Source organism: Cyanistes caeruleus, chromosome 10 (assembly GCF_971803275.1).
Source record: "Cyanistes caeruleus chromosome 10, bCyaCae1.hap1.1, whole genome shotgun sequence".
Taxonomy (NCBI): domain Eukaryota; kingdom Metazoa; phylum Chordata; class Aves; order Passeriformes; family Paridae; genus Cyanistes; species Cyanistes caeruleus.
The window spans coordinates 10,828,131-10,847,455 of NC_141710.1; the positions used below are offsets into that span (position 1 = coordinate 10,828,131).

The window sequence follows — 19,325 nt, forward strand, 5'->3', positions numbered from 1 at the left end:
ATGAATTTCCAATTTATTAGGAATAAATACTGGAAATAAAAAAAAAAATAAAATTCTGGGTATGTGGCTGGCAATCTTTTAAAATCTTGCTTTGAAAGATAATATTTTAAACTGACAAATACTTGTCTGCTTTTGAAGGATTTACTGCAATGTGATATGCAATGTGAGTGAATAGCTCTGTGAATAGTAAATATTCTGAGAATGGGCTGGTTTGAATATTCCTGTGAAATAGAGAGTCTGTATTAAGTGCTAGATGCTGGTAAATTTTACATTTCTTATTTACCATCAATTCTTGTTATATGTTATGTACTGTATATATCTTATTATAATTATATTACAAATGCTAATTTTCAGATTAAGTAGTAGCTTTTTTTTGTTGTTAAAATTATCCTACTGTCTCTCCTAGCTGTTACTACTTCTAAGTGGGAGCTTTTTGACCAACATGAAGAATCTGAGGAGGAAGAAATTCAAAAGTAAATACTTTTTCATTCTAATGAAAACATACTTTATATATCTAAGGTTGAGTGTGTTTGGAACTCCTTATAAGATGGATATGTTATTGCATGAGAAGAACAAAAATGAAATTTTGAAAGTAGGAAAATAAGAAAACAGAAAACTCAGGTTTTTAGTGCAGTATGCTTTCAGCCCCCATGATTTTTTTCTAATGTGATAAATTACATCTTTTGATGGAGTTGTTAACTATAATTGAATTTATGCTGATTAGAGAATTCAGCATCAAATAGTAAGAGCTAAGGTAGTATGGAAATCTTGCTATCAGGTATATATGAATGAATCTAAACCTGTGATTCTGCCGCTGAAACAAGCACAGTGAGTCACGTCCTGAGGTGTTTCATTGGATGTTGATGGGCTCTGTGCCAGCAGAAGTTGGTTTTGAGTTGTCTTTCTCTTTGCTGTTCAGGCAGCTGAGAGCATCTGTTAGTTAATGCTGTGAATTCTTCCTGCATTGCATGGAGTCCTGCAGCACTCTAGTGGCCAGCCTGGGAATATAATTTTGGGTACCTGCCATCTCAGGTTTATCTCCCAAAAGCAAAAGTAGCAAACACTGTTCTTCAATTAAACTTAATATACCTGAAAAGCACTATTACAGCACTTTGAGGTTCTGCTGAGGGAGTGGGTTTCCTTTTGTAGCTGAGGTAGATGTGTATTTGATGACTGTAAATTTAATGCATTCTTCTGCACTCTCTTTCTATGAAAAGTGTAAATTGTGTGAGTAATAATAACTAATAGCTTAATTAAATGAGAAAGATCTGTCTCACAGATGGAGACTAATTTATAGCTGCAGACTTATATAATCTAACTTAACGAATTTCAAAACTAGTAACTAATCATAGAAACTAAGTAAGAGAAATAGTACATTTAATATATACTTAAGATATCTGTGACATCTTAGTTAATTCTGTATGTTTTCTGTAAAGTCAAGAAGAAGAAAGTGAAGATGAAGAAGACACACAGAGTTCTAAGTCAGAAGAACAACACATGTATTCCAATCCTATTAAAGAGGAAATGCCTGAATCCAAGTCATCAGTCAAATATTCAGAAATGAGTGAAGAAAAGCGTGCCAAACTCCGAGAGATAGAGGTGAGCATGGGGTGTGTTGTGCCACCCTTCTTTAGCTTTCCTGTCCTCAGCCCACCCTGAGTTCTCTACATATGATTGAGAGTTATTTTTACTGAAATAATTACAGTCTTATTATGTTGTGGGTTTTTGTTGTAGTCCAGTGTATTTTTGTAAAGGTTTATTTGTTCACACCCTTACTTTGTCTGGTTTTGACATTTAAAATAATGGAAGAAAAAATTAAAAATAGAGTCAAGGCATATTGCATGTTGAGAACAACTGTTCCTTTTCAGTGTTGTTTCAGTACCACTGTAGCTTTAGACTGCTTTGGTGCCCTTACACTTTCCTCCCCTTGGCAGATTAACTTCTGGGATTATCTTTTGGATGTGGTCTTAGTCCTCTACCTTTCTTGTTTTCTCTGTTTCTTCCCTTGAAGTGTCTGCATTTTATTTCATTTAACAGTGTCTCTTTCCACTGTCTCAGCCATCAAACGAAGTAGACACAGCTAACCCACGTAGTCTGGAACTGGAGGTATTTTAATTGAAGGCTTACCTGCAGTTCATAGGGCTGGCTCCCTGGTTCTTCTATCCTTTCTCCAACAGGTGTTAGTGTAAGTGTTAGGCTTGATCAGCAGAGGTTGTTAAGGCTTTGTTCTGGCTTCTGAGCTTGTGCTTGACTGAGAAGGGAACTAGACTGGGATTTAACAGGAGCTTTGCGTAGCAGTGAAGTCTTTCTGACATACACTGCCATGTAAAATCAGATTTAAAATAGTATGTGACTTCCTGGCTTGTATTCAGTATTCAAACCCAGGGGACACTGAATATCAGAATTCTTATAGCTTCTGTTCAGTGGACTAAAATGATATTAAGAAGTTGCTAAATGCTTATTGCAGTTGTAGTATCTCCAGATGACCTGGGTAATGTTTTGAAGGTGGAATTTTGGCTGCCTACCTTTATACTGTGCTAGTTAGTTAAAATCAGACATTAGCAAAGCCCCGTAATGTTCTTCCAAGATGTTCAGCCCATAATATTTTAAAATGTCACAAATGTTGTTTCTCTTATATATGCCTCCTTTTAACTATGCAGATTTTATTGAAATTAATAGACTCTCACAAAGCACTTAGAAATCTCTTGCTTTGCACAGCAGTTTGAAAGTTCATGATACACAGCCATATTAAGTGAATAAATTCTGAGTGTGAGAAGCTGAATGGGATTTATTTCTGACCTGACTCATGGTGGCAGTGTTTTTGTAGAAAATACATGATGGTAGACTAATGAAAGTACAAGTGAAACTAGTTTTCATGTTGCTGTAATATTGATTGTAGCAGTTATGGAAAGAGCTCCTTTCAGACCGAGTATCTGTTCTATAGACATTATCTTGGCAGTTGTGGAGGCAGATTAGGCAGTGATTTGCTTTAACCATTGTCAGTTTTACACTGCACAAGTGTTTTAAATTCTTTCATCAATGTATTCTGTCAGTAGAAGTTTTGGGTTGCGAATATTTGAGGTTTTCAAGTGCATGATTGCATTTTATTCCTTTTGGTAAGTAAATTACCATTTTGGTTTCAGACTTTTAGAATTGCCAGAAGAGGAGAATTTTTTTTTTTCTTTTGAGAACATTTCAGACACTATGTAGGAGTACTTAAAATTTTCCTCAAGTTTGTCATTGACAGGAAAGTACTCCCTGTGCTACTTCAAAGCATTCACACTCATGGTTTCTTCTTAGTATGTATCCAATCCCTGCCAAAACCCACATCCATTATTAAATTTGAGGAAAGGAGCTGAGGAAAACAACAACTAATTACCAGCTTTTAACAGTTAGGCCATCTAATATGCACTGTAAAAAAATGTTGTGTAAAAAATTTGGCAAAAAAATTGGTGAAACCTAATTCTTCAGCTATGTGGTCTACACAGTGACTGCCAGGGAAACTGAGAAACATTTTTTCATGCATTTTTTAAAAAAATTCGTTAATAATGCAACAATTCTTTCCCTTGGCACAGTTAGTAAATTGAGCTTGTTAGCTGGAAGGAGAAAGTGAATTAAGAAACAAACTTTGGCCTCAGCCATCCAACTGGTGCCATCAGAGGAAGCAAGTTAGTAACCTTTTGTTTTCTTCCCTCATGCCCCTGTTAATCCTTCTGAAGTGTGAATTCTTTTCAGAACTTAGGAGGACCAGAACAGAGCAGGACCAGAGCTTTTTTCACTGAAGAACAGTGATTTCTTAACTCTTTTTTTAAGTGTGAAAAGACTGGCACTTTGCTTTATACTATAACTCAGACTTCAGAGTGGTCTTTATGGTGGTTTTGTGTCTTTCTTCCCCCTGGGACATCTAAAAGAAAGGTACATTCCTGTTTATAAAGAGACTTTAGTGCTATGAAATGGTAGAAAAATGGGAATTTTATTATTTAAATTGTTCATTAAGTGTATTCCCTTAGAGTGTAGATAAACTCACAGACAAAATGAATAGTCCTCTTTGGACCTTTCTTTAGGGTATCTTACTTCTGCCTCCACCTTGCTGCACAAATTTTGATAATCATACTCCAAACAACAAAGCACAGCACAGGCTTCATCTGCAGCATGAGGCAGGCTCATCACGAATGCAGACATATCAGCGCTTCCAAAATGTTATACAGGATTTTAGTCCTTCTTAGTAGCTGGCTTTACTCACTTTTGTGTTGGCCACCTGAGACCTGAAAGCAGAGTTTGACTGAAGTAGGAGACCAGTGGTGTGGATGGTTCCTGCTGAGCCTTTCTGCTGATACCCCCAGCTGCAGGAGGGGCAGGGTTGGATCCTGTTACACCACCCTGGGGCTGGGCTCTTGTCAATACCTCCCTGCCCCCCTCTCAAGGTATTGAAAGTCCAATTTATTTTTTACCAATAGCCAAACTGATTTTCCTGGATATCACAGAGGAGAGGTGTCAAAAACCTCAATACAGTTTTCCATTATTTCTTTCTCTGGATTATGGTGCTTAGTGTGCAGAATACTCAACTTTTGAGTATTTGTTTGTCAGGTCACAGGAGCTATCTGTTATCATCGCAAGAACAAAATATAACCCTTTGGTTTTTGCAGTCTGTGTAGATTTCTGTAGCTGGCTCATTTGAGGGTAGTGCAAAATGCCCTATTAAATACCTTACTGATTGTGGCTTAATAATAACAACAGATGAGACAAATTGGATTTTGCTTAACTAATAGTTTTGCTGTTTATAGCAGTTGTTTCTTTGAAGGTGATGACTACTCAGAAGATTCTGGTCTATTTTAAATTTTTGACTCTATTTCTGTTTTACATGAAGCCAAAAGCAAGGAATTGTTTTGCTCCAAGACACTTGGCAACCTGTGAATGTGATGGAGGGTGCCAGAGGGCTCTATGGCAGAATAGATATTTCACGAGTGTACGTCAGTGTATCTGTCATCTGTTGTTGATAATGTAGCTGCAGAAATTCCATTCCTCAGATTTCCTGGAAAAATCAAAGAAATATTTTGCTCTGCTTCTGGTAAAATCTAGGGCTTGGGACAGCCATTGTTGGAGCAAGACTGTTCTAAACAGAACCAAAACACTTTGGTCTGGTTGGATGTCTGTCCTATCTCTAACCAGTCTATGTTGGAGTGCTTACATTATTTACCAAGCAGAAATTCCTATCTTTCATCAAATAGGTAGTGATTAGCTACCTAGTTCATCCTAATAAGTAGCATGCAGCTAATTTATCTCAAATTAATTATGTTTGAACGTGTAGAGGCTGTGTAACTGTGGAGTTTTTCACCTCTTGTGAAAAAGGCTTTTTGCACTGAAGACCCTGTGCATGGACTCAGTATCAGCAGAAGATTAGAAAACAAAGAACAGTTTTTGGAAGCTGATCAGTTTTAAGCAAGGGAGGCTACTGACAGCACACCTGTTGGTATCTAAATGGAAAAAGCAGAGCTTTCGTTTGTAGCAGCCTGGTGTCCCTGAGCCATGGTAGCAAAAGGTGCCCATTCCTTTGGCTTGCTTACTTTCTGAGTGGGCTGTAATCAAAGTCTCAGCTTCTGGCTAAGGCTGAACCCTTGAAATGCTCCTCAGATGGAGAGGGGGAGGAAGTCCCCAGATGAGAACCAGCAGACAAGAGGTATGCTGTGGACTGTTTGTCTTGAGCTCATGGGAAAGAGCTCCTCCTTAGTGAGAAATGTGATCCTGCAGTGGAGCATTAAGTAGGGATCACTCACAGCCACTCCAGTGATATCTGACACTTCTGCATTGCAGCCTCTGAACTGGGAACTCTGCTCTGGGAGGCTGCTCTGTCTAAGGAGTTAGTATTGCAAAATTTTGGCACAGGGATTTGAAATTTTGGCACAGGGATTTCCCCTTACATTTTATTAGGCATATTACTGACTTTGGCGATAGGCCAGATAAAAGTTGATGTATTCCTGAAAATGAACATGCTTACCAGTTCTTGTCTGTTGAACAAGAATGGTTAAGGAATAACCATTGCAATGAGGATATATTAGTTCATTCTCAGTGCAGGTTTATAAAGTGAGCTGCTTACAGAATTCATCAGTTAGATGCTTAAGCAGATTCAAGCCCAAGTATTAAGAATCTTTTTCTCCTGTGTGGGAGAGTATCTTGAACTGTGTGATAGGGATATGAGTATCCTGTACTCTGCATGGAGAGATTGTGGGAAGAGTGTTCACTATGGCCAGTGTACAATGAGCAGTGAAATGGGGAAGGGATATAACCAAGCATCTTAGTTCAAATAGTAATTCTGAGTGGTCAAATTTTTTAGACAATTCTTTTGTGGCCTTTGGAACTTTCTTATAAAACACAGTTACAGTGGTGATGGATGATAGCAAATAGCAAAAACTTCTATAAATGAAGGTGTAGGGTGAGCTGATCTGATTAACTGCTCACTTCTGCTGGGTGAGGAAACATCCTGATCCTGTGAACTCTGACACTTGCTGATCTTCCCTTGACCCAATACATTCTCACTAAGGGAGGGAAAATTGAACTGGGGGGGAGGGTGAGCTTCTGGACTATGGAAGGCTCAGCCAAACACTGCAGTTTGTGCAAGGGAAGGGTGGAAAGGGGAGCCTGTGCTTGGAGTGCAGGAGTGGATGCAAGAGCCTGATCTTTCTGTAGTGAGCTGTTGATACCATCTCAGCACTTTGTAACACTTAGTCACCTTCCCAGGGGATGTACTCATTTCCTCTGCCCACAGCATCTTTTAAAAGGAGTCAGTTTGCATGGGTTCAAAGGGAGATACAGCAATTGTGTGGAGGAGAAATCTATCTCTGGGGGGTCTGTAAAAGACCACAGCTGTCTCAGGAAGCCCTATGATCCTGCCATAGCTGGAGTCTGGAGAGGTTTTGATTGAGATGTTACTACAGTGTAGCCTTTCCTATTTTCTCTCTTTTCGAGGCACCTGCTAATGACCACCTTCAGCCCCCGCTCCACCCACAGTTTCTGGAGAAGCTACATGCAAATAATACCTCTTGCCATTTAAACTTCCTGCCAGCACTGCATGTCAGCATTTCTTTGCATCCATTTAGCTTATTAAGTCAGGTGAAGCCTGTTGTTTGGATTCCTAGTTTATTTTCATCTCAGATTACTTTGGGCTAGAGACTTAGGCTTCCTTGCTTTCAAAATACGGTTAAATAGAGATTGTCACAGCTTTGCTGGCTAAAAATGTAAAAAAACACATCTTATGAGGATATGTAGGGTTTTTGTGGACTTTTGTTGGTTTAGGGTTTTGTTTTGTTTTGTTTTTGTTTTTTTAATTACATGGGTTATTTAGTTGGGAAAACAAAGTTAAAGTCTTAGGGGCATATTCATGCCATGACAGCCCAAGAGGCTTCCTGGATCAGCTGAGCCTCCTCTGTACTCCTCTTTGGTACTGAAGGTGCTGAGCAGCTGCTGACCTTGGAGTTTATGTGACGGTAGGGAAGACTATCTGGATTTTGTAACAGAACAGGTAATACACGGTGACACTGAATATATGCTTCCAAAAGGTATCTCTGCCTTTGAAACTCTGCTTTTAAAGTGAGGGAAGAAAAGCATGCCTTTATAGAAGATGGTATGTGACAAATGATGATGACAGTTTTCCATTGGCTGAATTGTCAGAAAAAATGCTCAACTGCAGGTAGAGCAGGCTCTGTAAGTGAGGGAGGAAAGCAGAACAGCTGACAGAAATTGTGGTATGAGATAACAGTGGTTTTTAAAAATTTTATTTTAGTTCTTTTTTCCCCCAAAGCATGTTGTTCCCTCATATTAGAGACTAAAATAAAAAATGCAGTGTTGGCATAAGGTCTGTAGTTGAAGGGAAAGGGGATCTTGTTCAAAATAGTGTTATCCTTGCTTGGGTTTTATGTTTCTTAGCATACTTATGATTAATTTGTTTTTGTGATACTTTTCCTTTCTGTCAGTAATTGGAAGGGTTGATTAGATCCAGTCTGCTTGATTTTTGAGGGGGAAGAAAAAACGTGTAGTTTGATTTTGTGACTACTTCATATTAGGGAATTGAGGACCTGGAGAATGATAATCAAAATGGACGCAGTTGCAAAGTCTTTTCCTTTGTGTGTTTTCAGTGTGGAAGAATGAAATACTTTCAAATAGAAAATAACTTTGTGTTTGCTAGAAATAAAAGCTCAAGCACTGAAAAAATCCACTCATATATAGAATGTCAGTCTTGAAACAGGATGTGCCAGGAGGGTCAGAGCATGAACATTTGTAAGATGGCTGACAAACGAAACCTGAATTACTACCAGGCTCTTCCCTCCTCCTCCAAAAAAAAAGAACAATTGTTTGTACAAGGACATGTCACTAGGAATAAAGAATTGACAAATAAAGAATAAAGAAATGACAAATTGACAAATAAAAAATTGACAGATAATAAGAGACGTGAGTGAAGTTTCATGATGTGAATCAACTTGGAGAAGGTTTTAGTTCATCTAGACAAAAAAACCCCCAAACCTAAAATAAAAAAAAATAACCAAAAAACCCAAACGAAAAAAATAACCCACAAAGAAAAACAACACATGGAGAAATTCTGACATTTGCTTAACTTTGTGACTCTGTTGGAGATACTGCAAATTTAGTTTTACATTTAGCAGCACTTGGGAACTGAATTTGGTTGCTAAGCTTGTTAGCACATGAAAAAGTATTATGTTAGTAAAAATCAGTTCTTTCAAATCAGCCACTCTGTGCAAACAACCCTGAAGAGGAGGTGCATTGTTTTATGTCCTAATTATGTCAGTCATTTGATTTTAACATTCAGGGTTAAATGGAAAAAAAGGCAGTTTCCAAAGGAAACTTTGAAGTACACAAGAGAAATTGAAAGAATATATTGACACCTGCAGTAAATTATTTCATTTTGAAAGAAAAAAAAAACCCAGATGACCCAAGAAATACAAGGGTGCGGTGTACTAATGATGGGCACAGAATTTAGTAGAATAACAGAAAAAAATTCCCTCTATTTTTAGTTCTCACCATGTCTGTAAACAACTGCAGGTGCCTGCAGATGAGTGTGCGGTTTTGTTACTTTGATCCAGTTCAAATAAATGTAGTATCTCTGTGCACAAGCTTGTATAGAAGGAATGAAGAACACAGACTATATATCATGGAAATTTCATTTTCAGCCTCCTGCCTAAATGGATAATAATAAGTCAAATAATCTAATGGTCAGTATTATTTTCACAGCTTAAGGTGATGAAGTTTCAGGATGAGTTAGAGTCTGGGAAAAGACCCAAGAAGCCAGGCCAGAGTTTTCAGGAACAGGTTGAACACTATAGAGACAAGCTGCTCCAGAGGGTAAGAAATGTTCTTTATGTTTGCCTCTGATTCTGTGATAGGCTTTTATTGAGTTTATTGAATGTAAGGTGGCTTTAAATATAACAACACATGGTTCTTGTTAAAATGCTACTGTATTGTTAAATTTCATGTGAAAGTCCAAGTGCTTTCTGCAGAACACATACAACCTCCTTCTTTAATCCAAATCCTGCAGTGTTTCCCACTGTACAGCTGGGAACATAGCGGGGACAGGAACCTTTGAGATCGCTCCTGGATCTATGGCATGAAGCAAGCTGTTAGGTGTGGGAAAGGAGAGGGACAGCTCTCAATTGAAGATGTTCATCAGACTTCTCATTTTGCTTGTAGTAATTGATCTGTTGTGCTAGTGACTTCCCAAGGAAGGGAGAAAATAGTTTTAAGCAGCATATTTGCTTCTGATTCTCCAGTGTCTAAGTTTCCTGAATAATTCCAGCTCGCCCATTCACCCAAATGTGACTGAATTTTGTACCATGTCTGTTCTTAGAAGATCTCTCTAGACTATGAAGTCAGAGTGATTTTAAAAGTTACCATCTTATATGTGATGATATGATATGATCTCAGACCTTTGAAACATAATTTAAAAACATAATGTCTTTGGACATTGCTTTAGTGAGGGAGGATAAGTGACAGCTGCTTTTCTCATCTGGTTTTACAGCCTGACAGATCAGTGATGAAATTAGGTATCCATGCAGTTGCTTGGAAGCTAAATACAAATAAGCAGTTTCCACCAGGGTTTTTTCTGTCACTTGTTATTTGCATTATTTGGTGCTCGATATCTGACTAATTCACAGTACCTTGAAGAAAGAGACTTTCAAAAATTAGCTAAACTGATCCCTGAAGGAGATGTACACGTTGGGGGTTGATGTTTGCAGTTAAGACTTTACAAAGCTTTTAGAATTTTCTTTCTAAATGTAGTTGTATTGTAAAACTTCCCACTTTCTTGATGTTTTCTATAAAAGTAATGATTTGTACGGTGAGCTCAGAACGCTTAGTGAGACAGTAGCTTAAACAAACAGAAATTGATAATAACAGTACTGATAAAATTTTAGATGCCTTGTGTTGAATTAGTTCAACCAGGTCATAATATTTTTGATTTTTAATAATTTTCTCTTTCAAGAAAGAAAGAAATAAACAATAAAAAATAATTTAAAAACCCAATATTTATAATTATTCTTTAAAACAATAGTAACTCCATTATTAAGGGAATAACTTAATCTTCTGCTTTAATGCCATAATAAAGTTAGTTTTTCTAACAGTAATGTAATACTGATCCTGATTACATTTTGCATGAACTTGGTTGTTGGTCATTCTTGTTTATCAAACTTATAATAAGCTTTCAAGAGTAACTTCCCAGCAGCATTGTCTATTGTTTAGAGACTAGAAACTTGGAGCTATTTAAAATACAATTTATTCTTATTTATCAGGATGAAGTATGTAGTTATGCTGTCAAATGAAGCTGGCACATCTTGAGAGTACAGTGATTTTAGAGATGCCTAACAGCAGTTTGTAAGAATAGGAAAAGGGACACTTGCAGGTTTTACTAAGTCTTCTCTGTAAAAAGAGCATGAGACTGGATGTGTACAAATGTCCTGGTATTTCCTGCACTTAGGTTACCTCCCCTCCCTCTGCTTTTTATTTTCTTCTCTTTTTCCCCACCATCCCCCCTTTCTTCCATTTAGCTAAATCACCTCTTCTTTGTCTTCTTTATGGGGTATGCAGGGAATATCTGTTTATTTTTTGCCATGGAATTGATTTTTTTTTATTGAATGATCAGTACTAAAAACCACAGCATCTGATCTCTGTGTTCAGATTTGCTGTTGAGGTTTATTTTTGTATAGTTAATTTTCTATTTGACAGACAGACTCAGTGTGCTCAGGTTATATATTTTCTTTCAAAATAGTCCTGTTGATACTTAGAAATGGACTATAGTTGTTTGTTTTTGATAGAGTAGATGTTATTGCAGAATCTTGTTTGTATTTTTGTTCTGTCTTTAGATAGCTTCTCCTTGTGAGAGTATATCAATTTTCAGTCTGGATTAATGAGGATGAATGCACACATTTGAAGTAGAAAGAGGTTCCTGGTATTTTTCCATGTTTAATTTAGTTTAGAAAATCTATTACAGCTGTAATATTTCCCTGATATTTGTAACATTGAAGACTGCTCATTTCCAGGTATTTACTCAGATTTTCTCACAAAGGGTGATATTCCTCATGTTTTTGTTAGTTTGTGTTACAGTAAATGTTTGTGCTGTGTCCCAAGCAGGAGCAAAGGGCTGAAGAGCTGGGAGGGTGTGACCATTAGTTCAGATCATGTGCTGTGTTCCATCAGTGATCACTGCTCTTATGCTGTTTGTCATTAGCTTGATTGCCTTTAATAGTTATTCACACCTTATCTGAAATCATGATGCTTCTAATAATCTAGGAAAAAGAAAAAGAGATGGAAAGAGAACGGGACAGAGACAAAAAGGACAAGGAAAAGTCTGAGACCAGGTCCAAAGATAAGAAGGAGAAGGAGGAATGCACACCAACACGGAAAGAGAGGTATGCCTCTCCTTGGACTAAAGTGAGTGGGAGGAGAACCCTCACAGTGTCTTTACAGGCAATGACAGCCTTGAAATTACCTTATATCACACATCTGATTTAAAAAAACCCCACAAAACCACCTAACAAAACAAAAAAACCAAACAAAACCCATGCTTTGGCTATTAAAACATGCTCCAAAATGTTAAAGGAATTGCCATTTTTACCCTGCAGAGGATAAAACAGAGTTGCCCTTTGGCTCATTTATGCCCTGGGGAAGCATGGTAAAACGATCACCAATGGGGGTTAACTGTCTTTAGCAGTGAATTGCCTGCAGTGCCTCGGTCAGAAAACTGTCCTGAGGACAGACCACAAATGATACACGTGGTTTCAGAGCTACTCACCTCACAGTGCAGATCCTTCTGAGCAGCTGGGTTTGGGATAGAGTGGTCTGATCTTCAAATGCTTACATGGCCAAACTCTGCCTTGGTTCTAAGTGTAGCTATGGTAAAAGGCCTTGCTTTTCAGGGAGTTGTGACAGAATGTGTTTACACTACCAAATGACTCACAGGCCTTGATTTTTTTCAAGCAGAGAAAATCTGTTGCACATGTTAAACTTGATTTTCTGTTTTAATAATAAAAAGCCTACAATATTTTAATTACTTACAAGTAACTGACATGACGTTGGCTAAAGCAAATCCCTGCAGAAAGGAGCAGCTGTTCTTACTGTGTGTTTTCCCTCCCCATGTGTGTGGCTGCCTGCAGGAAAAGGCGGCACAGCGCTTCCCCCAGCCCGTCCCGCAGCAGCGGCAGCCGCCGAGCCAAGTCGCCCTCGCCCAAATCGGAACGCTCCGAGCGCTCCGAGCGCTCCCACAAGGAGAGCTCCCGCTCCCGCTCCTCACACAAAGATTCTCCCAGAGATGTCAGTAAAAAAGGCAAAAGGTGAGCTGGTATCTTCTCTGTTTCAGGAAGCTGACGGCTGTGTTTGGCTGGGGTTTGGGGGGCGTTGCAGCAGAGCACATTTGGTAATTGGGTACTTTCTCTCACAGTGTAGTGCATGTTCCTCATTAATACTTTTGGGCACTGGGGTTGGAGGTGCACATAGTCTCCTGCCCTGATGGCTCCAGATTCTGCTCTGCTGTGGTTTTGTTCACCTGTTCACTGGTCATTTGAAGAAATGCTGCTTTCTTAGCTTTTTCTTTTCAAAGGATAAGTCTTCTGTAGTCCTTCTAATATTTCTGTAGCCTGTTTGTAGAACCTCTCAAATTACAGTGATCATGCAGCCTTTCACTGATAATTCACTTACATGAAGCTCCTCACTCCTATAGTTTGTCTTTTAAGGGAAAAAAAAAAATTGGATACTGCTTATGGGGTTTTGTTTTCAAACTAGTTATTTCCTAACCTCTACTCTGACACAAATATTTGTCTTTAGTTAATGTTAAACTTGAGAAACTTGAAATTTTATTATTCTGCTAATGCTGCTGTAACTTGAAACTTGCAACTTCACCTTCCAATTTTTATAAAGGTATAGAAAATGTTACTGATCTAAAATTCCTCAGTCAGGGTGAGGAAAACTCCTTGATGGTGTTGGAAAAATCATAGCACAAAACTACTGTATTCTTGTGCTTATATAAATGAGGATTTCAAATAAAAGTAGAAAAGTAGTTGAGATTGGTTTTTTTTTTTTTTAGAGTTAATATGATGCTTATTCAATTTTCATTATATTATATCAATATATTAGGTGTGTGTTACATGACAGTAAACTCAGTGTCCCTTGTTTTTCTGTGGGGTTGCATCGCAATCTGAACGTGCTTGATGAGAATCAGAAGTATTTCATTGTAATGCAATTGAACATAATTTTTCATTTCTGTTTGGGTATAGGCTGCAGTTCATACAAGAGCCAAAGCTGGTTGAGGTTATGTGAAAGGCTGTGAATTCTTGATGTGGGTTTTAAGGACATGAGTGCATGTTATTTTTCATGTGGGTTCTAAGCACTGAAGATAAGCCCAAAATACTCTCAAAACCTTATAATACAGAAATTGCCTTTTTCTCAAAAGCAAGGTATCACCGTGTTACTTTTGTTATTAGGGAAAAATAGTTTCTACATCATTTGGCTCAGTAAACGAATACGAGTAACTTCAGGAAAAGGTGCTTTTACCTATTAGTATTTGACATCAAGGTTTTTTTTGCAGGTCGCCATCTGGCTCCAGGACACCCAAAAGATCAAGAAGATCACGATCCAGATCCCCTAAAAAGTCAGGGAAAAAATCCAGGTCTCAGTCCCGTTCTCCTCACAGATCTCACAAGAAGTCAAAGAAAAGCAAACACTGACAATATTTTTTATGAAGTTGTCACTTACTGGAAATGCGGTTTTGTTTTTGTGCCTGAACAGTCTGTTTAAAAACAAAAAAGCATTCCTGATTTTTTTTTTTTTTTGTGAATGCACGTGTATACTCATGAGTATCGGCATCTGTAGACCTGTCATTGTTTTATATTGTACAAAATATCTTCATTGTGACTATTTCCCAAAAGGAACATTTTTGTGTTTAGAAGTTTCATCTAATGTGTGTAACTGATCTGCTGGCAGTAGTGAAATTTTGTTTTTAGAATGTTGTGACATAGCAGAAATAACCCAAATGTTCCCCCTTTTTGTAGCTTTGACAATTTGAATTAGATTTCAAATAAAATCTGAACAGAAAATGAAGATGTTGTTTTCTTGCCCCAGTGGTGATCCAAATTCCTAAGGGAGCGCAGAGTTTGTTTGGAAGTACTCTTTCAGACACACTGCGCTGCTGGATGGTTCAGTGCAGTGGGGCTCTGTTCCTGTTCTCACTGCTCTGGCTGTCCAGATAAAGGCACCTTCTAAATCCAGTGGATGGGGTTTCTTTCTTGCTCTGAGATTTTACTGTGAGAAGAGTTGAACAGTCTGGTACCTACCCTGATAAGCTCTACAGGTAAATCTTTACTTACTATGTCTCCATTTTAATCACACGGAGTATTTATAACACCACAGTAGTGTTTTTGTTCATTTTTAAAAAAGGGCCTCTGCAAAGACACATCCTCTGGGGGTGTGTGTAGCATATGTGTGATGTCTCAGTAACAAGCCACCCTTGTGGCACACATGGGGAACACTAAAGGACAGCAAGCCTGAGGCTGTGTGATTTCTTACATATAGATACAGTAATTGCAGCCTTCAATAGACTCTTGTTTTCTAAATCTGATTTTTCCTGCAAAAGGACAGTTTTTACATTATTTTATTGAATTTGTTCCTCTGTTGTGAAAATTCTTCAAGATGGGAAGAATTAAATTTTATTACATATTTATTAATATTTTTTATTCAAGAGGCTGTTTAATTTCTTTATTTTGTGTTGGGTTTCCCCTTCTCCAAACCTGTTCTGTGTGTTAGGCATTGATGTGGCTTTAAATTGCATCCCCTTACCATGCAGCCTTTCTGTGGGTGGGAGAAGGGGAGGGATGAGAAACGGGGAGGGTTCAGTGTTCATACATGGAGGTGTGGGGAGATTGTAATAAAAATATGAATCAAAAGGGATCTGGCCTCTTGTGAGCTGTTTGTAAAAGCCAAAGCTGGGCTTAGCTGCAGGCACAGAGTGCTGGCTGAGGGCCTGCTGTTACACTGCTGGTACATTGGTGTATCCACAGGCTTCACACAGTTAGAGATTTGTAAATATTGGACCTGTTGGACATGTAAATGGCCTCACTGGCTGCACTTCCAGAAGCAGGATCTATAAGATCTTACCAAAAAAATACATATTTTCTCTCTTTTTTTCCTGATGAGAGACGTTGTTATAAGATTATGTAAATTGTTGTGTATGTGAGAATTAAGTGGAGAATTCTCTTTGCTAATGAGAACTCTGAAGTGATCTGGAACACTGGAAATATGAAGAATGCATGCATACTGTAAAGACTTTCTTAGAATGAGTATTGAATAGATGCACTGGTAATGAGAAAAGAATACACCTTTTATCTGTTTGTAATACATTATAAAGAATCTGTTTTAGAAATATGCAGTTTATTTTTTTGTACTTTTTTTTTCCCTATAATATAAGGTGTTTCAGGATAGGATTCAGCAGAGATTTTGGGTGCTAAACTGTTACAAACCAATTTATCTTTTTTTTAAATGCTGTGTATTTATACCTGACACAGACCAGATGAGGTTTTCTAGGAAGAAAAGTAGGTACTAAAAGCAGTTTGGGGACAGGGAGAATCCCAACCGTGCAGTGGAAAGATGATCACTTCAGATCCAATTAACTTCTTCATTACCTTTATCTTGTAGCTGTTTATAAATGGAGGAGTGATAAATGTCAGTGTTCTGGGGTCAAGTGGGACTAAAGATGCTTTGCCACAGGAATATTTCATGTGCAGAATCAATTGTATATTTAATTTAATAACTAAAAACCCTCAGGGTAGAAAATCACTTAGCATTTCAGTTACTTTTCAATAATTAATTTTCATTTCAGCTTTTATAAAATTCTCATCAGTGATTATAGAAAGCTTAAGCCAAGTAGCAAGAGAGCCAAAGGAGCGCACCCATTAGGGTTTATTTTGTAAGTACTCTATTATGCAATACCTTTTTCAGTATCTGTTCTCTAAATACCTCTTGTTCTTTGCTTTGTGTCCTGGGCTCTAAAACAGCTTTTCTTACCCAATAGTCTCTTAAAAGCAATTAAGAATCTGTGTCCATTACTGGATTGCCTGGGCTTTTTTGCCCTGTAGAAAAGAGTATCTTTTGATCCTGTTTAGTCTTAATTTCTTCCTGCTTTTGTACTTTCGTTTATAGCTTGGCTTTTCCACAAAGAAAAGCAGGAAGGGGGTGGCATCTGGTAACAGGTATTTTGTAAAAGATGCAAAGTATTATTGAAGACTTAGAATTAGGCTGTCTATGAAATCCATTTTTCTTTAGGTCTCGTTGCAGTGACAAGGTACAGTCACCATGTGCCATTATTACATTATCACTTGTGTTTCTGCAGCCTTTTGAAGTGCTGAATGGGTAATGTAAATAACTGATTGGGGATTCAGGAAGTAGCATTCATATGAATCCTTGTGAAATAAAGTACTGTCCTGAGGAGGTGTTGGTCCTGTGTTTCCCGATGGTTTCTGTGGTTGTAGAGGAAGAGGGAGCCCATTATCCTCTGAGACCCCTCAGTGTGTGAGCATCCAGCTTTTCACTTTGGGAGTGCACAGAGACACGAGTGGGTAACAGGCTCCTCTCCTGCCTTAGGGAAACCAGAGGGAAATGTCGATGCTTCAGTGTTTAGGCTTTTCCAAAGCAGAGAAACCGAGTGTGGCTTGGACAGCCCAGTTCTAGCCTGGCTGAGAACCCCCGTGCAGCCTGGAACAGTGTGACCTTGGAAAGGGAATGTCCATGGTATGTTCCCAGATCTGTGCTGGCCACTGCCAGTCTGATGGGCTTTGGTGGAGCCTGCCCTGTGCTCCTGGACATCCCGGTGCTTACGGGAAGGTCTTCCAGGGACAGCTGCAGGTGCCTCTGCTCTGAGCCAGTCCTGGCCCCAGCTTGATCAGGCCCAATGACCAGTGGGCCCTGTGCTGCTGCAAAAAGCTACATAGAGCCTTCTTGTAACAATTAAAATCTTCAGTGTTACAGAAGCGTTTGTGTCTGAACTGCCTTTTTAAAACTCTGACTTCCTTTGACTTCCCTGCAAAGCAGCTGCATGTATTTTTTTGTAATACTGTTTGAGGAAGAGTTGGTTTCTGAATGTCAGTGTCAGGTTTTTATTCAGACACTGTATATGTGCATGTGGTCTCTCCCCACCTCCCCTTTGCAGGTTTTGAAGTATAAGAAGCAACAACCACTTAGGAGCAAGGATAACAAATCAACGTTTTCTAAAGCATCTATTTAGAATCACAACTACCACTGATGTGAATTCATCTGTCCCGGTGACAAGAGCAAAGAGTTCATGTAACGCCTTAAAAACCAGAATCTTGGGATGAGAAAAGCAAGATCAGCCACAAATGGCAAATCTGTTCTGACTCACTCTAATCACTTGAGGCAGCTTGCTTTGTGGGGTTTTCCTCCACAGGCATTGCCAGTGCTTCAGCGGAATTAATGCTTTGAATAAATAAAAATGTGAAGCATTGCTGTAGTGCTGCATGCAGATGGACTAAGGTCTGAACTTGGTAGTTTTTAGACAGAGAGCTTGCTGCACTTTTGTACAGCTGTGTGAGGAGTTTGGGGTGGGAGGGTTCTCAGCTATTCTCAGTCTACCCTCAATACTTAAGGTGAATATTCTAGAGAAGACAGCAACAGTGGCATAACCTAGATGAGAATTTAGCTATCTTCTCTTTAAATCAAGCACTGTTCAGTATCAATTAAGCTACTCAGCATAATGAGATTTATCAAATTATGAACCTGATATTGTCAATCTGAAAATTTTACCAGTTTTCTGAATAAGGCTGCTGAGGACATTTTATTAAAACAGCTCATAATAGTATTTTAAAATTACTTTTTCTCATTGCTGCATGTGCTGTTGCAAGACTTCCAGCACTTTGGTGGTTCTTGCTGCTGCTGGAGCTGCTGCTCCTTAATTTGTAAGCCACTCTTGTAGGGATCACAACTAAAATGCCGATTTAATTTTGTCCAAATCTCCTTCCCCTTCTGTATCTGTAGGATACACAAGTCTTAAACAATTGCATACCGATTCTTCCTCTGCCTGCTTCTGTCTCTGTGTTGGCTTTCGTGGGTGAGCCAGTGCCATTTGCCACTTCTGATGTCCAGTCTTGTGCTGGGATGTTCTACAGTGTAACTGTCATAAGCTGGAAAGTTTTCTGTTTGTGGTTTTTTAAAGAGGAAATGGTAGTTTCAGATGGACTTTTTTGTCTTACTTGCTTTTGGGTTTGTATTTTATACAGAAAATTTTCCAACTGACATGGCGACAATAAAACCGTCAGTTTGCTGATATCCGGAAATGGTGTTATTTTTAACCTGGAAGAGAGCAATGTTCATGCCTGTTATGCATGAGCCGCTCCTTGGCCTCTCCAGCTCTTCTGCTGCTCGATGCTGTTCTGCCTGTGTTGTCCAACCCTAATGGCTCTGCTGTTCCTCTGTCAACAGTGACCCCTGTGCTCCTCTAACTAATGAGGCATGGGCTGCTCACTCTGTAGCTGTCTGTATAAATCTCTCCTGGCAAAGGAAACTCCCACTTGGGACTGCTGCTGGGGTGGGGAGCTGGTGAGCAGCTCCTTAGCACCGGCAGCAGTTTGCAGGAGGGCAGGGGGAGCGTGGAGCGTGGCTGGTGCTGCAGTGGCACCTGGGTGCTGCTTTGGGGGCAGGTCCTGTTCCAGCCTTCCCTGTGCCTCCTGCTCTCTTCTCCTGTGTTTGACAGCCTGCCTTGTGGAAGGGATCATGAGCACGGGGTGGACAGGCCCGTGGGATGAGGTGCAGGGCAGGATGTGCAGAAC

The 19,325-nt window shown here is 39.0% G+C and overlaps 1 protein-coding gene across 28 annotated transcripts in view; it reads left to right on the forward strand.

The window, feature by feature from the left end:
* Positions 1-14,588, forward strand: part of U2SURP (U2 snRNP associated SURP domain containing) — a 46,350-nt gene extending 31,762 nt beyond the window's left edge. For 26 of the 28 annotated variants that reach the window (XM_086844242.1, XM_086844241.1, XM_086844251.1 and 23 more), the window contains 6 exons: positions 407-473; positions 1,437-1,599; positions 9,241-9,351; positions 11,791-11,909; positions 12,654-12,830; positions 14,081-14,588. In XM_086844242.1, the coding sequence (XP_086700368.1) occupies positions 407-473; positions 1,437-1,599; positions 9,241-9,351; positions 11,791-11,909; positions 12,654-12,830; positions 14,081-14,219 (776 nt within the window). In that variant the 3' untranslated portion in view covers positions 14,220-14,588. The remainder of the gene's footprint in view (positions 1-406; positions 474-1,436; positions 1,600-9,240; positions 9,352-11,790; positions 11,910-12,653; positions 12,831-14,080) is intronic. The other 2 variants (XM_086844240.1, XM_086844239.1) reach the window with 1 other exon arrangement.
* Positions 14,589-19,325: the final 4,737 nt, after the last annotated feature.